Below are 20,126 nucleotides of genomic sequence, written 5' to 3'. Positions count from 1 at the left end.
TATATCCAACCTTAGGCCCACAACTTCTCCATTTCTTTTTGTTTTTTTAGATAAATGCAGCATATAAGGTAGGCTTGGTCTAATGGGCCATACATGACCCACTATCCCACTCCATGGGCTACTCAGCCTACTCAAAGGCCTCAACTAATACATGGCCCACTGTATCTCCTCTTTGTCATTAATTGATTAATTAAAACATTACTAAAACAAACCCTAAAAAGCTTTTGTTTTTTTAGACTAATCCAGGGGCACACCAAAGTCTAAGGGTGCACAAAAATATCGAAAAACCGAGTTTCGAACCGAACCAGTTTGGTTTGTTTTTTTTCTTTTCTTTTTTTGGTTATCAAACCGAAGTGAGAGGTTCGATATTGGTTTTCAATATTGAAATTTTCAATTTTAACCGAACTAAATCACCACTTATAATATATATTAATTAGTTTATATATAGTTTTAATACCTATTATAGACTAAACCAAACCCCCTATTATAGTTTATATATATTAATTAGTATATGTTTGTTATAGCATATATAGTTTATAGTTTATAGGTTTAATCTATAGTTCATAGTTTATATATACTATAAACTATTATAGTTATAGGGTATAGGCGCTAAACCCTAAACCCTAATTCCTATACTCTAAACCCTGAGTTCTATACCCTGTATCCTATACTCCATACTCTATACCCTATACTCTATACCCTAAACCCTATACTCTATATCCTATCGTGTAAGGGATAGGGTATAAATAGAGTATAGGGTATAGGGTATAGAGTATGGAGTGTAGGGTATAGGGTATAGAGTTTAGGGTCCTATTGTGTAGGGTATAGGGTATATACCGTATATGATATATATTTAATAGAGTTTAGGGTTTAGAGTATAGTACTTAAATTTTATATAGTTTATTGTTTATATATGTTTTCAATTAGTTTTTATATGTTTATATATATACTAAAAACTATAGTTTATATGTGTACCTATTGAATTAGTTGGTATTAATGTTAGTATATAGTATCAGTATGCTATTAAAAACTATTTACATTACTTGGTATCTATTAAAAAAGTATATAATTATAATATCAGTTTATATATTATTAGTTTAAATTAGTTTATACTATATGTTTATATAGTATCAGTATATATAGTATAGCAAATTTCAACTAAGTCAATAAATAATTGGCAAATTATAAAAAGGTCAATACATAATTTGCTATCACATTTTAGTCAATCATATAATTTGAAAAATTACATTTTGGTCAATAATCCTGTGGGCCCTAACTCATTATTGATTTTATTTTTTTTAGTTTGTTTTACCCTTTTCCTCCAGCCCATTGTTTTAATTTTAATAATTACGTATAGGTCAATTGGTGTGCATCTGTGTGGCCCCAGCCCATTGTTTTAATTTTGATAATTATAGGTCAATTGATGAGATGATAATGCATACGATCAATGGTGCCAAAACTGATGAAGACAAATATTCAGTCTTGCAAAGTTCGTCCTCTCATGTCTTTGTACATCTTGCTTGCTATTGACAATGGTGACCTCCCATTCTAATCTCCAGGAACTTTCCTTAGTAATATATCTCCATCCTAACACTTTATTTTGCAAAATTCAAAAATCATTGCTCCAACCTAACACTTTATTCCTCATTCTGAGTGTTTAGTCATTCTTGCAATGTGCTTTAGGATTCCCATAAAGCCCTTAGACATTTTTCTATCCTCATACAATATTGAAACATGACTTATTCAAAATGTAACAAGAAATGCATCAATTCTTCCTTCGGCCGGATGCCAGAGAAATTAAAATACTCAGGCTATGAATGCGATAATTTATATTTGACACATTCATATAGCACCATTGATGAACATAGTATAGAAAATTCTTATCTGTTAGATATTTTCATTTGCTCCACAGTAAGAGCTCGGGCATGTTCCTTTCTTTTGAGCACACATTACTTAAGTGTGTTTCCTTCCCCACAAGTCATGTCTTTCATCACCATGCTTAATTTCAAAAGTATACAGATAGATTTTCATCAAATATTAAATAAAAAAAATAAAAACAGAGCTCAAGTTTCAATAGGCTTTTTATTCAATCCTTATCATGTGCAATTTTAGGTGGTAAAACACCAATCTTGATTCTGGCAGCAAGCAAGTATATCTTCCGTGTTTCATGCTATATTTCACCTTATACCAAATGCCTTAATTTCAATCACAACTAACATCTCTCCAATTCCATGGACAATAAACTATCATCCTCTACTTCAATCATGGCCTGCTTAAGCGTTGGCAAGTTTTAAGGGGCACCAACAACACTTGGGAGGACAAAGATTTATGGTCCTGGCTTAATCTTTGCAATGATACTGAAGTTATGGGATTGGGCTATGATCCCGAAGCTAAAGATTACAAGGTTGTTAGAGTTATAAGTAATTGTACTTTTGAAGGGCCATGTTTACTTTCTCACACGGCAAAGATTGATATATTGAGAGAACAATATGTCTTTTTCTTTTCAGTTAACTTGTATTTCAAGGGAATTTATTATTGGTGGGCACGAGGTTTGCAAATAGGAAATTAATTACAAAAAAGTCATCCTTTCATTTGACATGGGTGATGAGATATTTTATAATATATCTCTTCCAAATTGTAACTCTCTATGTTATGACAACCTTGTGGTATAGAATGAATCCATTGCTTATTTATCCTCTAAAGTAAAAGGTGAGGTTCTCGACTATTGTGAAGTATGTATGGGTGATGGATGACATTGGTGGAGTTAGGGGTTCATGGACAAAACAGTTAACCATTAGATCCTTAGTGGACATTGAGATGTCATTCTTATGGTTGCCATTGACGGAATTGTTGCCTATGATAATGTTAATTAGTATGCAAACCCTCAAGTATCTTCCTCTTCTTCCCGTTCCTAGTGAGCTTAGATTTTTTCAAGCTATTGTTTATGTGAATTGCATTGTTTCAGTCAATTAGCAAGGCAACAAGCTCAAGGGTATTGTTCTTGAACTATATTTCTCACTCTTTATCATGTTTGTAAGCTTGGATAAAATTTGTATCAACGTCGATGGAAGTTTGTTGAAACTAGAATTCTTCTTATCCAGAAAAAAGTATTACTAGTAGCCTAGCTACTATAATTCTCATGTTGTCTTACATTTTTGTTGGTAAGAATGTGGTCTTACTTTTAACTTTCAATCTAGCTAGTATTATTATTCCTATTTGTAATTTGGTTTTTTAGGGGGTAAATTGGCATGATGATGGTGATTGGAAATGTGATATTAATTCAGATTTTTTGTTCTGTTTTATTTTGGAATTAGTGAACATTTTTGTTTTAGTTTGATCCTACTCTTTTGTATTCTTTGAATTTCTTTCCGAGATGCCTTCAGCCTTGAAATAAACCGAGATTTGTAGTGGAACAAAGAATTGATAGTGTTGAAGAAGCTAAATAAGGAGACTAACATATATTATTTAAGATTAAAATTCTTGGCCCTAATTTTTGAATTTGAAGGTATTAATTGCTGTGTTGTACAGAAAAAACAAGAAGGCTGAACCTTTTAAATTAGTTTGCTAATGGGCATTCAAAGTTCAATAAATAGTCAGCTAGCGTGCTGTTTTATAAAATAATAATAATAAAAAACATAACACAAAAAATTCTTTAAAAAAAAAAAAGAAGACATTCTAAGTTGAAAGATTATGTATTATTTGAGGAAAAAGCAAGCCGATTTATTGAAAAAAATAAAATTGAGATTGGTACTATTCACTACCAAACAATACATGCATGTGAACTTTTTAATACTTTTGCATCTTCACCAACACAATTAATTGTCGAACTTAAAACAAAATCACTAATTCATCCGCACATTTTCTTAGTGATCGAAGAACAAAAAAAAAGGCTAATCTTTCTTGCATGGTCTCTCACCCAGGGTTTACAGTGGGGTTGGAGGAAGTAATAATGATATGTAATTATTGTTATACCACGAAAAAGAAACTTTCATGTACACATGCAAAACTTTCATGAAGTATTTCTTGTACGTGGTCCGGAGTCTCCGGAGTGAAATTTTGGTAGCAAGTTGACTTGTTATTATTAGCAAAGCCAATGAATTGATTTGGAAGAAAGATCTTTAACAGAAAAGAAAAGAGAAATTTAGAAAACTAACCTAAATTGAAGTCAAATAAAGACTTTTTAACCTCTTTCTTTTATATTTTAAAAATTTGACCCTCGAATAGTGCTCGAACCCCCCCTTAAGAAGTGCTTGAAGACCCCTCGAGCACTACTCGATAGGGTTCAAGTACTACTTGAGAGGGATTCGAGCACTTCTCGATGAAAGTTGGAGCACTTCTTGATGAGAGTTCGAGCACTACTCGATGGTCAAATTTACAACAAAAAAAAAAAAAAAAAAAAACCTAAAAGTCTTTAATGGCAATCAAAATGGGTTAGTTTTCTAAATTTCTCAAAAGAAAATACTTTATAAAGGATTGGGCTATGACATAATCCATCTATGAACACAAATCAGTGCTCATTAATATACAAACAACTTAACAAAACCCTGCACTACAATTACTTGGGATTGGCCAAGCATACTGTATGTCACTATTCAGTTTTATCCGAGGCTAAATCCTCGGCAAACTCAGAGGCATTCATTTGTAGTCTACATCCTATGTCCTAACACACTCCAATCAAAACAGACCTCTTCATCATTACAAAGCATTCAAGCTCCCAAAGCTGAAACTTTCTAGTTATCTTTTCTTTTCTTCACAATGCCCTCGAAAATCCCATCAGTCTCAAAAGATCCAATAAATTGTTGCGGATCAACTGGACCAGGAAGCTGGAACGAGATAGAAAAGTGACCTGGTGGGCATAGATTTTGGCTCTGCATCTGAAAGATCTGGGAGTCCTTGCAGACTATTTGCTCACCTGTCGTAGTTATTCCATTTATTGATACTTCTCCATCATCTTCAATGGTACAACTAAAACCTGCATCCACAAAGTCAATGATCAGGTTCATTAATTAAGCATGACCAATGATATGCGAGACATGTTGATCAAGATGATTCAGTTTCAGTTTAGTGGCAACAAACTTTTCATGACTAACAGATAACCCAATTATTGAAAGCTTAAAATTAAGGTTTTATAAAAACAAACAGTCAACTTGCCAAGCATGACTATAATGTAGAACAAATTTGTTTTTGGCTGATAATCACACCTATGTCAAAGATATATGCACTTAGTCTAATATGCCAAGGCTTCAATCACAATTACTAAGAAGCATCATTATATAAAGTAAAAAATGCTAAATTAACAAACACGCCTCCCTTCGTACAATGAAGAAATGAACTTTGTATTTATTAGCAAGTACAGAAATAACGAATAAATTATTAAGTAGTTAACCACATGACACAAAGTTAACATACTCACTCTCATCCCTTGAAACCCCTGGTACGGAGACACGAAATAAGTATGACTCTTCGCACTCGCCAATGTCAACTAATCCTACTATTGGTCCCACTCGTCCCAAGGCAGCAGCTCCAGTCAATGCAACCCCTGATTTGGTGGTTGCCAAAATATTATCCCGCTCTTCTTTGGTTGAGGGAGAAGAAAGAAATATCATAGCCGGCTTAACTTTTTCCGTTGCGTCAGAGTCTTTAGTTGGCATCGTTGTGGGTGGATGCATTGTAGGTGGACCAATATATGGCATGCTTCTGAGAGGTGCCACATTGTAAATGGGTTGCTGAGGATCTAACCTGCAAGAAGACCATAAGTTTATCACAACATGGATACCACTGTACCATAAAAGTCTATCAGGAGATTTAGCATTAAAAAGAAAACTCTTTCAACCCAAAAAAGAAAAAAATTATGACTTTCCATGAAGGCACTAAATTCATATATATCATGGAGAACAATTGCCTAAACAAGTATACAGAGATGCTTGTTAAACTTAAATTTTGTTTTCCTCATAATTTGTTACATTTCATTTCTTTTTCTATAAATAATTGTGGTTTGTTCAGTATCACAACTAGCATGACTTCATTTCTTTCCCTTCAATCAAGACCGAAAACTAATATCTCCATCAAATTCACCCCCATTTCATAATCCTAGAACAAAATCACTTTTGTTCCTACCAAGAACCCAAACATTCCTCAAAAACATGCCGTTATAGGCGTAAAATTTTCAAAGAAACAGTTTCTAAAATATACCTTCCAAATCAAAACTTACCCCTTAGCATCAATTTAATCCACAAAATCCATAAATTCAAGAAAAATTTAACTAAACAGATATTTATCTTTCTTATTCCTTTTACTTCTACATATTCCCCACTCATATCAAATTTTTCATGGAAAAATTGCCTTACACACATCAACATAAAGAGGGACAACTTACATTATCAATTTCACATATAGCTATAGCCAAAAACATCAACATTCAAATATATAATTCCATTTCCAATATAAGAAAAAAATTAAAAAATATATGTAACAGACATTTATATAGGAATACATATATATACAAATGAATATACATGCAACTTCCAATCTGACTCCCAAAAATAATTGAAGATTAACTGAAAGCAGTTTTGTAAAATACTCAATTTTATATCTATAGAATTTATATAGAGAGATATATGAAGACGGTGTACGTATGTGGTCAATGCAGTGGTGTGTGTTAAATACCTATTCGGAGCCGAAGAATCCATCGGAGAGTGGTCGGAGAATTAAGAAACGGCGTCGCAGCAGAGAGTTCCTTGGGATTTCTGTGTTTGCCTTTTGCTTGCTATTGACCGAGTGAGGTGCGTTTTAAAGGCGGGATGCCACGTGTAAGATTGTGAGTTATCGGCTGGACAGAGGCGCACTGTAAGTATCACGGATAGAAACCACAGGCGGGCCGAAGCCCAAAACAAAAATACTGAACAGGCCCACAGGCCCACAGCCCACACAGCCCAACTCCATCTTCAGCCCAGCAGAAAGCCTATTTATTTGATCAAATTATTGACCAAAAAACACAAGATCTAATTTAATTTAATTTTAAAGGCATAATAATTCCAATTGTTTGCTTCATTCTTGACATTTTAACTTGTGTTAATACCGTCTAATCATGAGAAAGATTGAATGAAATTGCAAGAAAGCCTCGAAGGATATGGGAGCCCCATATAATTTTTGAGTGCTGCTATTTGCACACCCTTTTCTTCTCTTTGCACACCCTTTCTTAAAATAAAAAATAAAAACTCAAAGGAAAAGACCTTATACCCCATCAATTTTTCTTTTTGCACACCCTTCCTAAACAGAAAAAAAAAAAAAACACACACACACCCCATCCCCATCTTCCCCCTCCCCCCCGTACACACCCCCTCACCCACACACCTCCTCCCCACCTCTCCTCTCTCCGGCACACACCCATCCCCGAGCAGCCTACCACCACCGGCGACCACCCCACCCTCTCTTCTTTTTCTTCCCCTTACCCAGACCACCTCCCTTCCTCCAGCAAGCTCACCATCGCGCGCCGGAGAAGAAAACTTAAAAAAAAAAAAATTGGATCGGGTTCGGTGGACCAGTGCCGAACCCAATGGTTTCGTTCGGTAGGTACCCACCGAACAATCCTATTCTATTCGGCGGGTACCTGTCGAACGAAACCACCGGGTTCGGCACTGGTCCGCCGAACCCGCTGCAATTTTTTTTTTTTTTTACTAGTTTGGCTGTCTGCTTGGGTGAGAGGAGAGAAGGAAGGAGAGATAGAGAGAGAGAGAGAGAGAGAGGAGAAAGGGAGGAGCCGAGGAGGGGCTGCTGGGCTGGTTATGGTGGCTGTTTTGGGTGGTGCTGCGCGCGGTGGTGGTGCTGCGAGGAAGGTGGTGGTGCTGCGAGGAAGATGGTGGTGCGAGGAATGTGGTGCTGCTGGTGCGAAGAAGGTGGTGGTGCTGCTGGTGCGAGGAAGGTGGTGATGGGGCGGAGGGAAAAAAAACAGAGCAAGGGGGTGTGTACGGGGGGGAGATGGGGATGGGGGTGTGTGGGTGAGGGAAGGGCCAAATGGTCTTTTCTCTTGAATTTTTCTTTTTTTTTTTCAGAAAGGGTGTGCAAAAAGAAATTTAGGGGTGTGCAAATAGCAGCCCTCTAATTTTTTTGGTTTGTTATAAAAAAGATATAGAGTTTATTGGTTCAATAATGGTTTATGTTGGTACCTTCAAAAAATTATGGCTTGAATTTCATATGACAATGAAACATGGCATGTCCATTAGCAAAGTAAACTTCCAAACCATTGTTGAGAGACCCAGTTGATTAGATTGAATACTATTCCTTCTTAGAAAGCCAACTAGTATCCACATATGACATACCACATTAGCAACACTTTGTGCTGCAAAAATCCAAAAGATGGAAGCAATACTTTTGAGCTACGTTTTGTAAGATTACCAACATATATCAGGTAACCTAACAAAAAGAGAACAATGACTAAATCAAGATCTCATACACTTTTGAAGCACATTCTCTACATTAAGTTTGCCTATCTTCAACTCAAGATTGTTAATGTTAATGCGTACCACTAGTATTCTCGAAAATAAACATGTTCCCCTGGTGAAATGGAAATTAGGAAAGTTTCTTCACTTACCTAAAGGAGAAGAAGAAGCAGTGGGAGGCTGGGAGCTGAAATCTGGAGACTTGAGACTTGAGAGAGTGGGCTGCAAGTCTGGGAGATGTTTCCAATCGCCGCAATCGTCGCCGATTGACTTATGGAGATGGTGACGCTGCCACGATGAACAACCTCAACCACCAGTCAGCCTCCCTACCACCGATCCAAACCCAGACCCCACCAAGAGACAGAGAGGGTGTGGTTACTGAGGTGAGGCGAACTCGATGGAGGCTGAGGGTCAAGAAGGAGAGATTGTAGAGAGAGAGAGGGAGAGAGAGAGAGAGAGATTGCAGAGAGTCAAGAGACAAGAGGCGGAGGGGCTGTTTTGTTAGATGTGATAAAATGACATAAATGCCCTTTTCTTAACGGGTGAAAAGGTGGGACAAGATCCTTTGCCAAACTTTCTCTATCAGACTTGTGCCTTTTGATTTTGGTCATTGAAAGAATCCAATGGTTATGATTGCACAATATTTTCAAAACTCACCTACCATATTTTTAAAAACTAAAAGAAAAAAAAAATGCAGAAAAAAATCCCAACCCCATCCCGAACCCACCCCCCTCCCTCTCCGGCCACCAGTTATTCTTTGCAAATTTCTCTCACCAGTATTTCCAATTGTAGTTCCTATTAAAATGAAACAAGGTATATGACATGAGAAAACAGTGAAAACCCATTTACTACATTAGACAAAAAAACCCCAGAGTCACTCACATGCCATGATAATCATCTAAAGAGCTCAGCTTTAACAATTCCTTTTTCACCTTCTTCTTCTTGCTCTACCTAACTAGGAGGTAATCTGCTGGCAGCGAATGGGTTGCTGAAACTAGCATATGCGTACAACTGCCCAATACGCATGCACCAGAAAGCCATAAATGAGATTAAGGGATAGGACAAGGATCCTTTGCCATACTTTTTCTACTAGAGAGAGAGAAAAAAAAACAGAGTTAGAGAGAGATGCAGTAGTGGGGTCGCCGGCGGTGGGGTTGCTGGCCGGAGAGGGAGGGAGGTGGGTTGGGGCTGGGATTTGTTTTCTTTTAGTTTTTTAAATTTTTTTTATAATTCTTTTAGTTTTATTTTTTAAAAATATGGTAGGTGGGTCTTAAAAATAGTGTGCAGTCATAACTATTGGATCCTTTCAATGGCCAAGATTAAAAGCTTGGCACAAGTCTGGTAGAGAAAGCCTGGCAAAGGATCCTTGTCCAAAAGGGTGACCCGTGAATTCATCCGACACAACTTATTATCTTAATGAGTCATTAACAGGTGACACTGATATTAACCTGGCCCAATATCAACAAACCCGAACACTAAAATTTTGGTGTCATTTCGGATCGTGAACATTTTTGTCAAGTGTAATAGTCGCTTTTCTTCTAACGAATTTTTCTGTAATGCGTGACTAAAAAAGAATGTGAGCGAGCCTTATCTCATATCTTGCATTGTTCCTACATCTATGGCTCACTTAATTCTTCACGCTTACAGCTAATTGATTGGAAAATTAACGAAATGATATTCATGTACGTGATTGATACAATAAGAACTCCACAGGCACTTTAGACCATATATATGCTTATTGTTTTACTCTCATTGACAGGCTGACGTGTGGCTATAATTTTATACCAGATGATTATTCCACATACAAATCATTTTATTCAATCTTAATTTCCGCTACAAATTTAGTGACGCGGCCTTAACCAGACATCCATGTTATTTTTTTGAAAAATTTGCACATTGACCACCCAAATTATAGGGGATGTGTGCATTTACCATCCAAACAAAATTTTTTAATTAATTGCTATACAAACTTTGTTCTGTGTTGCAATGTACCACCTACCGTTAGATTCCATCTATTTTTATGTTAAACGCTAACGTGGCGTGTGCCACGTGTCACCTCTTTCTGATTTTTTCTATTTTTCTATTTTTACAAACTTTGAAAATTAATTAAAAAGAGGGCTGCTATTTGCACACCCTTTTTTTTCTTTTTGCACACCCTTTTTCTCTTTTTTTCTCCTACACACCCCACACACTTACTTCAAATTCAAAATCTCTCAACACACACCTAACCCATTACTAAAATACCCTCATTTCATTACACACCCTTCTTTCTTTCCCTCTCTTTTTTCTCACGTTCACACCCCTTTCCCCCTGTTTTTTTTTTCTTCTTCTTCTCCAACCCTCCCCCAGCCAGCCAGCCCCTCCACCCAACCCACCTAGCCCCTCAACCCCCTCACCCGACCCACCCCTCCCTCTCTCCCCCTCCGGCCTCCCCCCTCCACCCAACCCACCTAGCCCCTCAACCCCTGCACCGACCCCCCCGCAGCACCACCTTCTCTCTCTCTTCCCCAGCCCACCCCAACCCAGCCCCGACCACCCTTCACAGCCCACCCCAGCCCCGACCCACCCACTCAGCCCCTCACCGGACCACCTCATTCCCTCCCGCACCCCAGCCCTGTAGCAGCACCACCTCCTCTCTCTCTCTCCTCCCGCGCGCAGCTGCGCATCCGTTTGACACTGGCCCGCCGAAAATGTCACACTCGTTCGGCAGGCATCCACCGAACGATGTGAGTGTTGTTCGGTAGGTACCCACCGAACATCAAGGACCCGTTCTACAAGTGCTCGCCGAACCAGCTACTCGGAGAGAGAGAGAGAGAGAGAGAGAGAGAGAGAGAGAGAGAAGGGCACGCCGGTGGTTGGAAGCCGCTGCGCGCGGTGGCTGGAGGGCTGGGGTGGTCGGGGCTGGGTTGGGGTGAGAAGGGGCGGGGCTGGGGTGGTCAGGGCTGGGTTGGGGTGGGCTGGGGCGGGGCTGGGGTGGTAGGGAGAGATGGTAGAGAGAGGGAGAATGGTGGTGGGGGTGGCTGTGCAAGCTTGAGAAAGATGGAGGGGTGTGTACGGGGGGGGGGATGGGAATGGGGTGTGTGGGTGAGGGGAGGGTTAAAGTGGTCTTTTTTTTTAGGCTTTTTTTTTTTTTTTTCAAAAGGGGTGTGCAAAAAGAAAAAAGAGGGTGTGCAAATAGCAGCCCTCATTAAAAATAGCTCCGGACTCAGAAAAATATACGAAAAATTCCTATGGACTCGTCTTGACTAGTACTAATTTACTATGGGGTAAAATTACAAATTTTCTATTTGAGTGTTTCCAGAAAATTTGGGAAGTACAAATTTATTTTCAGAAAATTAAAATAGTCTAGACTTTTTGAAAACTCATAGGATAATCTCCCGAACTCCAAAAAATATAACGACTGCACCATTAGTCTTCTAAAACTAACATTACCTTTCTCTTAAACACTTACTATTTGAGTTTGGGAGATTATCCTATAAATTTTCAAAAAGTATAGAGTATTTTAATTTTCTGGAAATAAATTTGTACTTCCCAAAATTTTTCGAAAGACTTAGATGGTACAAATTGGTAATTTTACCCTATAGTAAATTAGTACTAGTTAAGAGGAGTCCGTAGAAATTTTCTGTGTATTTTTCTGAGTCCGGAACTATTTTTTATTAATTTTCAAAGTTTGTAAAAAATAGGAAAATATAAAAAATCCAAAAATAAAATAAAAGATGTGACACGTGGCACACATCCAGCACGCCACGTCAGTATTTAACAAAAAAACAGATGAAATTAAAGGTATGTGGTACATTGCTACACAGAACAAAGTCTATATGGCAATTAGTAAAAAAAAATTGTTTTGGTGATAAATGGGCACACCCCCTATAGTTTGGATGGTAAATGTGTAAATTTTTTTTTTTTTTTTTTTTTTTTTTTTTTTTTTGAATATAGACATTCATGTTTAATTTATTCAAACATATATTCATAATATAAGTGGACGTAGTCATATTTAATTGAGACACATTTTGACACAAAAACACACATTTTAAACTATTAGATGAAGGCACTAGGAATGTTAAAGATTGCATCGTGAACAATTCTAACTACTTATATATAAACAAGGAAACCTTATACATCTCTTCCTAGCTTGCTTGTCGTACGTGGTCAGAGTTTTGACTTGTCATAAGAAGTACCATAAAAATCCAAAGTAAACCAGCATTTAATTATCAATAATACACGCATATAAGCCAGGCAATTTCCTGAAGTCCATAGTAAGCTTGTAACTAAGCTAGATGGACTAATTAAATTCAAGGAAGGGTTTATTAATAATCCCCAAAACATTATTATTACGAAGATAATAATCAAGCTACTTGAGAACCATAACTGGCACCATGCTTGTCTGCGCGCTTGACAAATTATTGTATATGGTCTTGTTCTTCGATCGGCATGCATATATGTACGTACTTCATAGCACCGTATAAGCTGTAGATTAAGTTAATTACAAAAAAAAAAACTTGTAGTGAAGAATTAAGCATAATTAAATATTGCTCGTGAGATTGAATTATTAATTTTGAAGTAGGATGCATTAGAAAAAGTGTAATAATTAATTGATTAATTAGTTTGTGAGAAAGTGATTGAGATAATATCACTACAAGAAAAAAAGGTTCGGGCGACGAACCTAGTTCCTCTCCCAAAGTCTAATTTCGTCGCCCAAGTGTTTGGGCGACGAACTCAGTTCGTCGAAAGTTTGGCCGCCCAATCTGTGACGCCCAAGAGTTTGGGCGATTAACTAGAGAATTTCGTCGCCCAAAGACACCTTGCGCAACGGAGTTTTTTCGTCTCCTAAAGCATATTATTCCTCGCCCAAAGCATGTTTAGGCGACGAAATGTGTCGTCGCCCAAACATGCTTTGGGCGAGGAATAATTAATTTACTCGCCGGAACATGATTTGGGCGACGGAATTTTTCGTCGCCCAAACATGCTTTCCTCGCCCAAAATATTTTTAGGCGACGACATTGTTCGTCGCCTAAACATGATTTTGGGCGAGGAATAGTTATGTTCGCCGCCCAAAGCATGTTTGGGCGACAAACAATTCTGTCGCCTAAACATATATATATTTTTTTTAAATTGTTTTTTTAATTTAGATTATAAATTTGAATTTAATATTTTTAAAAAAATTCTTTATTCAAAAATTATATAAAACAAAATTAATAAATTTATATATCAAAATATCCATACAAAGTAGTAATAACCCTAATAGTCAATCTATTCTAAACTAGTAGCATCATCATCATTCATATCTGACGGAGGTTGATGAGAAGATGGTGGCGGGACAAACCCAGGTATCGCCTTGGTAAATGCAGCATACAACGCCTCCTTCTTCGCTCTCTCAGCTCGTAAGTCTTCCTGCAACTTTTTCACTTGAGCGGACAACCCTGTGACAACTGCAGATGGCTGAGAGGAAGATGAAGACGAAGACGAGGATCGAACATCACGAATCCGCCCATATCCCATGCCGCGTATTTCCTTACCGGGCCTAACACCCAATGAGTCTATCATAATACGAAGTCCGACATCGGGATCGGGTACTGGAATCGACTCCAACGGAGTACCCGGAGGGTGCTGCTCAGCCAAGCTCTCCAAATATATTCTCGAGTTGGCCACCATCTCATCCTTCAAAATGTTATATATAACCAATTAGAAAAATAAATATAAAAAATTGTGAAAAAAATTAAAATATAAAAAACTAACATGTTTTGCCTTCGCCGCATCACAACCGGGATGAACATAGATATCTCCGAAAGTGTCTATCTCCGGGAATTGCGACCCACGCTGAAAAAGAAAATAATTTTGTCAAAAACCCAACCAATATTAAAGAATATATATGTATTAAATTAAATAATGACGTACACGACGTCACGACTCCACTCGATATGAGATGGGCGTCGGACCACTATGATGGTTAAACGACTTCCCTTTCCGGTTTCTGGCGTTGGTGACCGACTTCTTCTGTTAAATATTAAGCAAATTATAAATGTGTTAGTGTATGTATACAATAATAGAATAACAAAACAATAATTAATTTTTTAAAGTCTTAAGATGATAAAATGTACCAAAAACGACGAACTCATGAAATGATCGCACAAAAAACGCCACTGGTCAGACCGCTCTACCAACTCCATAGGGGGATTCGCCAATGCGTCAACTGCCGACGAAAATCCCTTGAAATGCACGTGTAGTTCGTGCTTCCACTGCCTGTAGGACTTGATGAGTAAATCTGTCATGTACGTGACGGTGAGGGGATCATCCATCCGAATGTCAAAGTTAACCTGAAAAAAAAATTAGATTGTTATGAATGATCAAATTTATCGTTTTGAATTAATTATTGAGCTATATACTCACTGAGATGGAGCGGATCACTTTGTGTTGAATCTCTGCCGGCAATTTTTTCCAAGTGGTTGCAACCATGGCGCATTCGGCACGGATAATAGCCCCCACATCGTGCGAGAACAAACTGTCAACGTTAGGATCTAACGGTCGTCGGCCGTTTTGCACACACATGACTGGAATCCGCGCCCCAGTACTGCGCACGATCCGAGAGGACTTCAACCCACTACATGGTCCCCTCGTCGTAGTGGATGACGTCGCAGTAGATGAAGCGGAAGCGGAAGCGGAAGCGGTGACCTGACTAGAGCGATGAGATCGACGGGCCCTCCGTGGCATAGAGGGGCTCCCAGTACTCGAGGATGGCTGAACTACATCATTGGGAGCTGGCTCCATCGCCTTTCACCTTATAACTAAATTATATTTCTCAAACTAATTAATCTACATTTTGTAATTAAACTAAATTTTATATTTAAAAACTAACAAACTAACTAATCTACATACAAACTACCTAATAAATTTTATAATTAAAAAACATATAAAACTAACTAATTTTATATGAAAACTAATTTGTTATCTAACATAAAAAAATATCAGCAAACTAAGAACAATGATTAGAATTAAACTAATTTATTCAACACTAATAAACAAATTTAAGAAAAAAAATTAAAAACACCAGCCAAATAACATTAAAGGAGCGATTGAGTCTTAAGTCTGACCTGAAAAATTTCCCTGGGTATTACTATTCCCCTGGCCACCTGCACTTGATCCCTCTGAAAAAAAACTAAAGCTAATGAGCAGAAAACACAGAAAATAGAAAAACAAAAAACACCCAAATAAAAAATAAATAAAAAAACCCACAATCGGGTGGGTTTGCTGCAACCGGGTCGGCCATAAAATATAAACCCACAACATTAACTAATTACCACTAAAATCAGAAATTTCACAACCAATTTATGCAAAATCCACAACAAGTGCAAAATCCACAATATAACAAAACATAAAAAATAGAAAATAACAAAATTTAAAATAACAGAAATTGAAAAAAAAAAATACCTCTGTGGGGTTTCGGTGAGCTGGTTTCGGGTGTGGGGGGGGGGTTTCGAGCTGGTTTCGGGTGGGGGGGGGGGGTGGGTTTCGGTGGGGGTGGGTTTTCCGGGGAGAGTGGGTTTCGGTGGGGGTGGGTTTTCGGGGGAGGGTGGGTTTTCGGGATGAAGGAGGAGGAGGGGGTGGGTTTCGGGGGGGTGGGTTTTCGGGGGGGTGGGTTGCCGATGGGGGGGTGGTTTTGGGTTTCGGGAGAAGGAGGAGGGAGGACGAGGGAGGAGGAGGGGAGGAGGACGGAGCCGGCGCTGAGAGGGAGGAGCGAGATCGAGCTGCGAGGGAGAGAGACTTCGGGGGAAGGAGGAGGGAGTGAGAGGGAGTGTTCAGTCTGAAGTGAACCAGAAATGGTTAAGCAAATTGAAAGACTTTGGGCGACGAACATTATTTCGTCGCCCAAAGCGCCTTTAGGCGAGGAATTGATTCTTTCGTCGCCCAAATCACCTTTGAGTGACGGAATCTTGTTCGTTGCCCCAAAGTCGTTGACTTTAGGGCACCGTTTTATCCCGCCATAATTTCAGATATATTTCGTCGCCCAAAGTTGATTTTTGGTATGAACCATGATCGTTCATACGTTCGAGCTCTAATACCAAACTTCTAGATCTCCAATTGACCTAATTTTTTAGAGGAATGATCTTTGAGTGGGAAACTAATAAATGAACGGTTCGGATCGTTAAAAACACAATTGACATATAAGGTTCTACATATAAATCAGTGAATTTTACACTTAAATAATAAAATTCTATTAACTATTTCGTTCAAACCTTGTCGATTCAATAATTGTGAAGACAATAACGTCATTACAACAATCACAGTCGTTCATAATCTATGTTCATACGCAAAGATCATCCCTGCAAAAAATCGGCTCAATCATAGTTCATCTAGCCGTTCGATTATGATTATAAAAACCATGATCTTTCATACACACTAAATGTTAAACCTAACTTCTACTTTTCCGATTGAGATAATTTTTTGTATGGATGATCTTTGAGTGGTGGACTAGCCAATGATCGGTTCGGATCGTTAAAAACATAATAGAAATTTAAGCTTCTACATATAAATACACTTGAAGAGTATAATTATATTAACTTTTTAGTAGAAATTTTGGCGATTCAACAGTTTTTGAAGACTACAATGTGATTTCAACGATCGGAACCGTCCATTTTATTCATTTATACTGGAAGATCATCCCTGCAAAAAATCGGCTAAATCGGAATTCATCTCCTCCTTCGATTAATATTAGAAAATTCACAATCGTTCATAAGTTCAACCACCGATACCAAACTTCTACATCTCCAATTGACCTAATTTTCTGCAAAAATAATCTTTGAGTGAGAAACTAATAAATGAACGGTTCGGATCATTGAAAACACGATCGACATATGAGGTTGTACATATAAATGAACGATTTTTACACTTGAAGAATAAAATTCTATTAACTCTTTCGTTAAAACCTTGTAACTTTAATAATTGTGAAGACCACAACGTGATTATCACGATCAGAGCCATTCATCATATACGTTCATACTCAAAGATCAATCCTGCAAAAAATTGGCTCAATCGGAGTTCATCTACCCGTTCGATTATTATTATCAGAATCAAGATCGTCTATACACCCTAAATGCCAAACCTAACTTCTACATCTCCAATTGAGATAATTTTTTGCATGGATGATCTTTGAGTGGGGCACTAAAAAATGATCGGTTCGGATCGTTAAAAACACAATACAAAAGTAATCTTCTACATACAAATACACTTGAAGAGCATAATTCTATAGTTTTTTCGTTCAAACTTTATCGATTCAACAATTGTGAAGACTACAATATAATTTCAACGATCGGAGCCGTTCATTTTATTCGTTTATATTCAAACATCATTCATGCAAAAAATCACCCAAATCGGAATTCATCTACTTCATCGATTAGTATTAGCAAATTCTTGATCGTTCATACATTCGAACATTGTTACATAACTTTTATATCTCTAATAATCCTAATTTTTTGCAACGCTGATCTTTTAATGAGGAATTAAAAAATTGAACGGTTCGGATCGTTGGAAACACGATCGCATTGTATGAATAACATACATATAATTGTACCAAAAAAAAAAGAGGGAATGACCCTTTGGGCAAGGAAAATTATATTCGTCGCCCAAAATACATTTGGGCGACGCAATTTCTTGTCTCCCAAAATAGGTTTGGGCGACGAATTTATATGTTCCTTGGTCAATTAATTTTTTGGTGCGTGATTTGAGGCGACGAAATTAGTTCGTCGCCCAAAGTGGTTTTAGGCGAGGAAGATGGTTTTCGTCGCCCAAAGTTCCTTTGGGCGACGAACGTGTTCCTCGCTCAAATCTGTATAACTTTGAGCGACAAATGTCATTGTTCGTCGCCCAAAATTACTTTGGGCGACTAATATAGGTTCGTCGCCTAAAATTTCGTCGCCCAAATATGTTTTTCTTGTAGTGTATATGGAGAAAGATCTGTAATATCCTACTTTTGACACAAGTTTTCAATGAGGCTCACTCTATATAGGATTTCAATGATTCGAACCGTCTATTTTTTAAGTCTCCATTAAAAATTATCCTTGCAAAAAAATTAAGTAAATCATAAATCATTTACTTATAAAGATTATATGGTCAACAAAATAAACTTGATATGTTGACCATTTAATCTTTGTAGGTAAATAATTTCTGATTTACCTAATTGTTTGCAAAGATAATCTTTGAATAGAGAGCTAAAAAATAGACAATTCGGATCATTAAAATCCTATATGGAGTGAACACCATTGAAAACTTGTGTCAAAAAAAAAAATATATATATATATACAGGCTCCTTCTATTGAGGTATACCTCAACTTATTTATGTTGAGGTATGACCTTGTTGGGGCCCACACGATTCGTTTTATGTCGATCCGAACCATTTGCAAGGATCATCTTCATTGATAGATCATCCTTGCAAAAAATTAGTCAAATCGGAAATCATTTGCCTATCTAGGCCAAATTGAATGGTTCGGATCAACGCAAAACGACTCGTGTGGGCCCCAATAGGGTATACCTCAACATAAATAAGTTGAGATATACCTCAATAGAAGGAGCCTGTATATATATATACAGGTCCCTTCAGGTGTGGGATGGGGCGAATAAGCCCACTCCATGTAGTTTTTCAACAATCCGAATCGTTTATTTTTTAGGCCTATATTCATAAATCATCCTTGCAAAAAATTAGCCAAATCGAAAATCATTTGTCTATCTAACTTTGATCAAACAAATAGACGAACCAAATATTTTTGATAAAACAGTTTATTTATTTGATCAAAATTAGATAGACAAATGACTTCCGATTTAGCTAATTTTTTGCAAGGATGATCTATCATATCCCACATTTAACACTAAATGTGGGATCCCACACTTGAAGCTCCCTATATATATATATATATATATAAGTGCTCTAAAACTAACTAGTTAACAAGTTAATATGAAACTAACTATACTTTTGGGACCACCACATAACTAATCTCATAATCCAAATTGTCAATTATTTAGGCCATACTTCAAAGATCATCATTGCAAAAAATCAACTAAATTGGAAATCATTTAGTAATCTAATTGAGATCAAATAAATAGATGATCAGTGTTTTCGATAAAATCATATAAATATTTGTTGTTATAATCAAATGACTAACTGACTTCTGATTTTGGAGATTTTTACAGGGATGATCTTTGAAGTAGGGCCTAAAAAATAGACTAATTCGAATTTTGAGATTACACTATGCGGTGGACCCAACATAGTGGTTAGCTTTGTATTAATTTATTAACGAGTTAGTTTTAAACATTTTTGTATATATATATATATATATAGATGGGTGGTTCACCTCCGCACTTGTAACCCTTAGGACGTTCAGCATCTCCACAACGTTTATGAATGGTGACCGCAACTACTGGCTCGAGTCCAAGGCTTCTGGCTACTGTAGAAAGTATAATCTGACAGAGGCAGGATTTGTCTTCCGCCTTCATCAAAGCACAGCACTTGTGAGGCACCGCCACCTGCATATTTTGTGCTGCTTTTGCACACGGAGGCAGCTTCTTAGCCACAACAATCTTGTGGAATATCCCACAACTCCCATCAGCCCCATCAAACCCCCAAATCCCTGCAAGTAGCAACATCAATGCTACCTTCTGCACGTACACGTACTTGAACTTAATTACACCACCATCTTCCAT

At 37.5% G+C, this 20,126-nt stretch overlaps 2 protein-coding genes across 4 annotated transcripts; both read right to left on the bottom strand.

The window, feature by feature from the left end:
* Positions 1–4,444: 4,444 nt before the first annotated feature.
* On the bottom strand, positions 4,445–8,892 carry LOC147291944 (HSP20-like chaperones superfamily protein). 3 transcript variants are annotated; one of them, XM_086237489.1, is made up of 4 exons: positions 8,591–8,892; positions 6,667–6,961; positions 5,414–5,739; positions 4,445–4,972 (listed from the first exon to the last, which is right to left on the bottom strand). In XM_086237489.1, exons 2-4 carry the CDS (start codon positions 6,687–6,689, stop codon positions 4,731–4,733), a joined length of 591 nt encoding a protein of 196 aa, XP_086093615.1. In that variant the 5' UTR covers positions 6,690–6,961; positions 8,591–8,892; the 3' UTR covers positions 4,445–4,730. The 3 variants fall into 3 exon arrangements, with proteins under 3 accessions (XP_086093615.1, XP_086093616.1, XP_086093617.1); XM_086237490.1 differs by having other exon boundaries at positions 6,667–6,829; XM_086237491.1 differs by lacking the exon at positions 6,667–6,961.
* On the bottom strand, positions 8,297–20,126 carry LOC147291943 (uncharacterized). The gene is made up of 2 exons (XM_086236091.1): positions 19,778–20,126; positions 8,297–8,412 (listed from the first exon to the last, which is right to left on the bottom strand). The coding sequence occupies exons 1-2, from the start codon at positions 20,124–20,126 to the stop codon at positions 8,297–8,299; spliced, it is 465 nt and encodes a 154-aa protein (XP_086092217.1).

Source organism: Dryas octopetala, chromosome 3 (assembly GCF_963921425.1).
Source record: "Dryas octopetala chromosome 3, drDryOcto1.1, whole genome shotgun sequence".
In the NCBI taxonomy this organism is placed as follows: Eukaryota; Viridiplantae; Streptophyta; class Magnoliopsida; order Rosales; family Rosaceae; genus Dryas; species Dryas octopetala.
The sequence above is the reverse complement of the archived record's forward strand: the minus strand, read 5'-3'. Positions and strand labels throughout refer to the sequence as shown.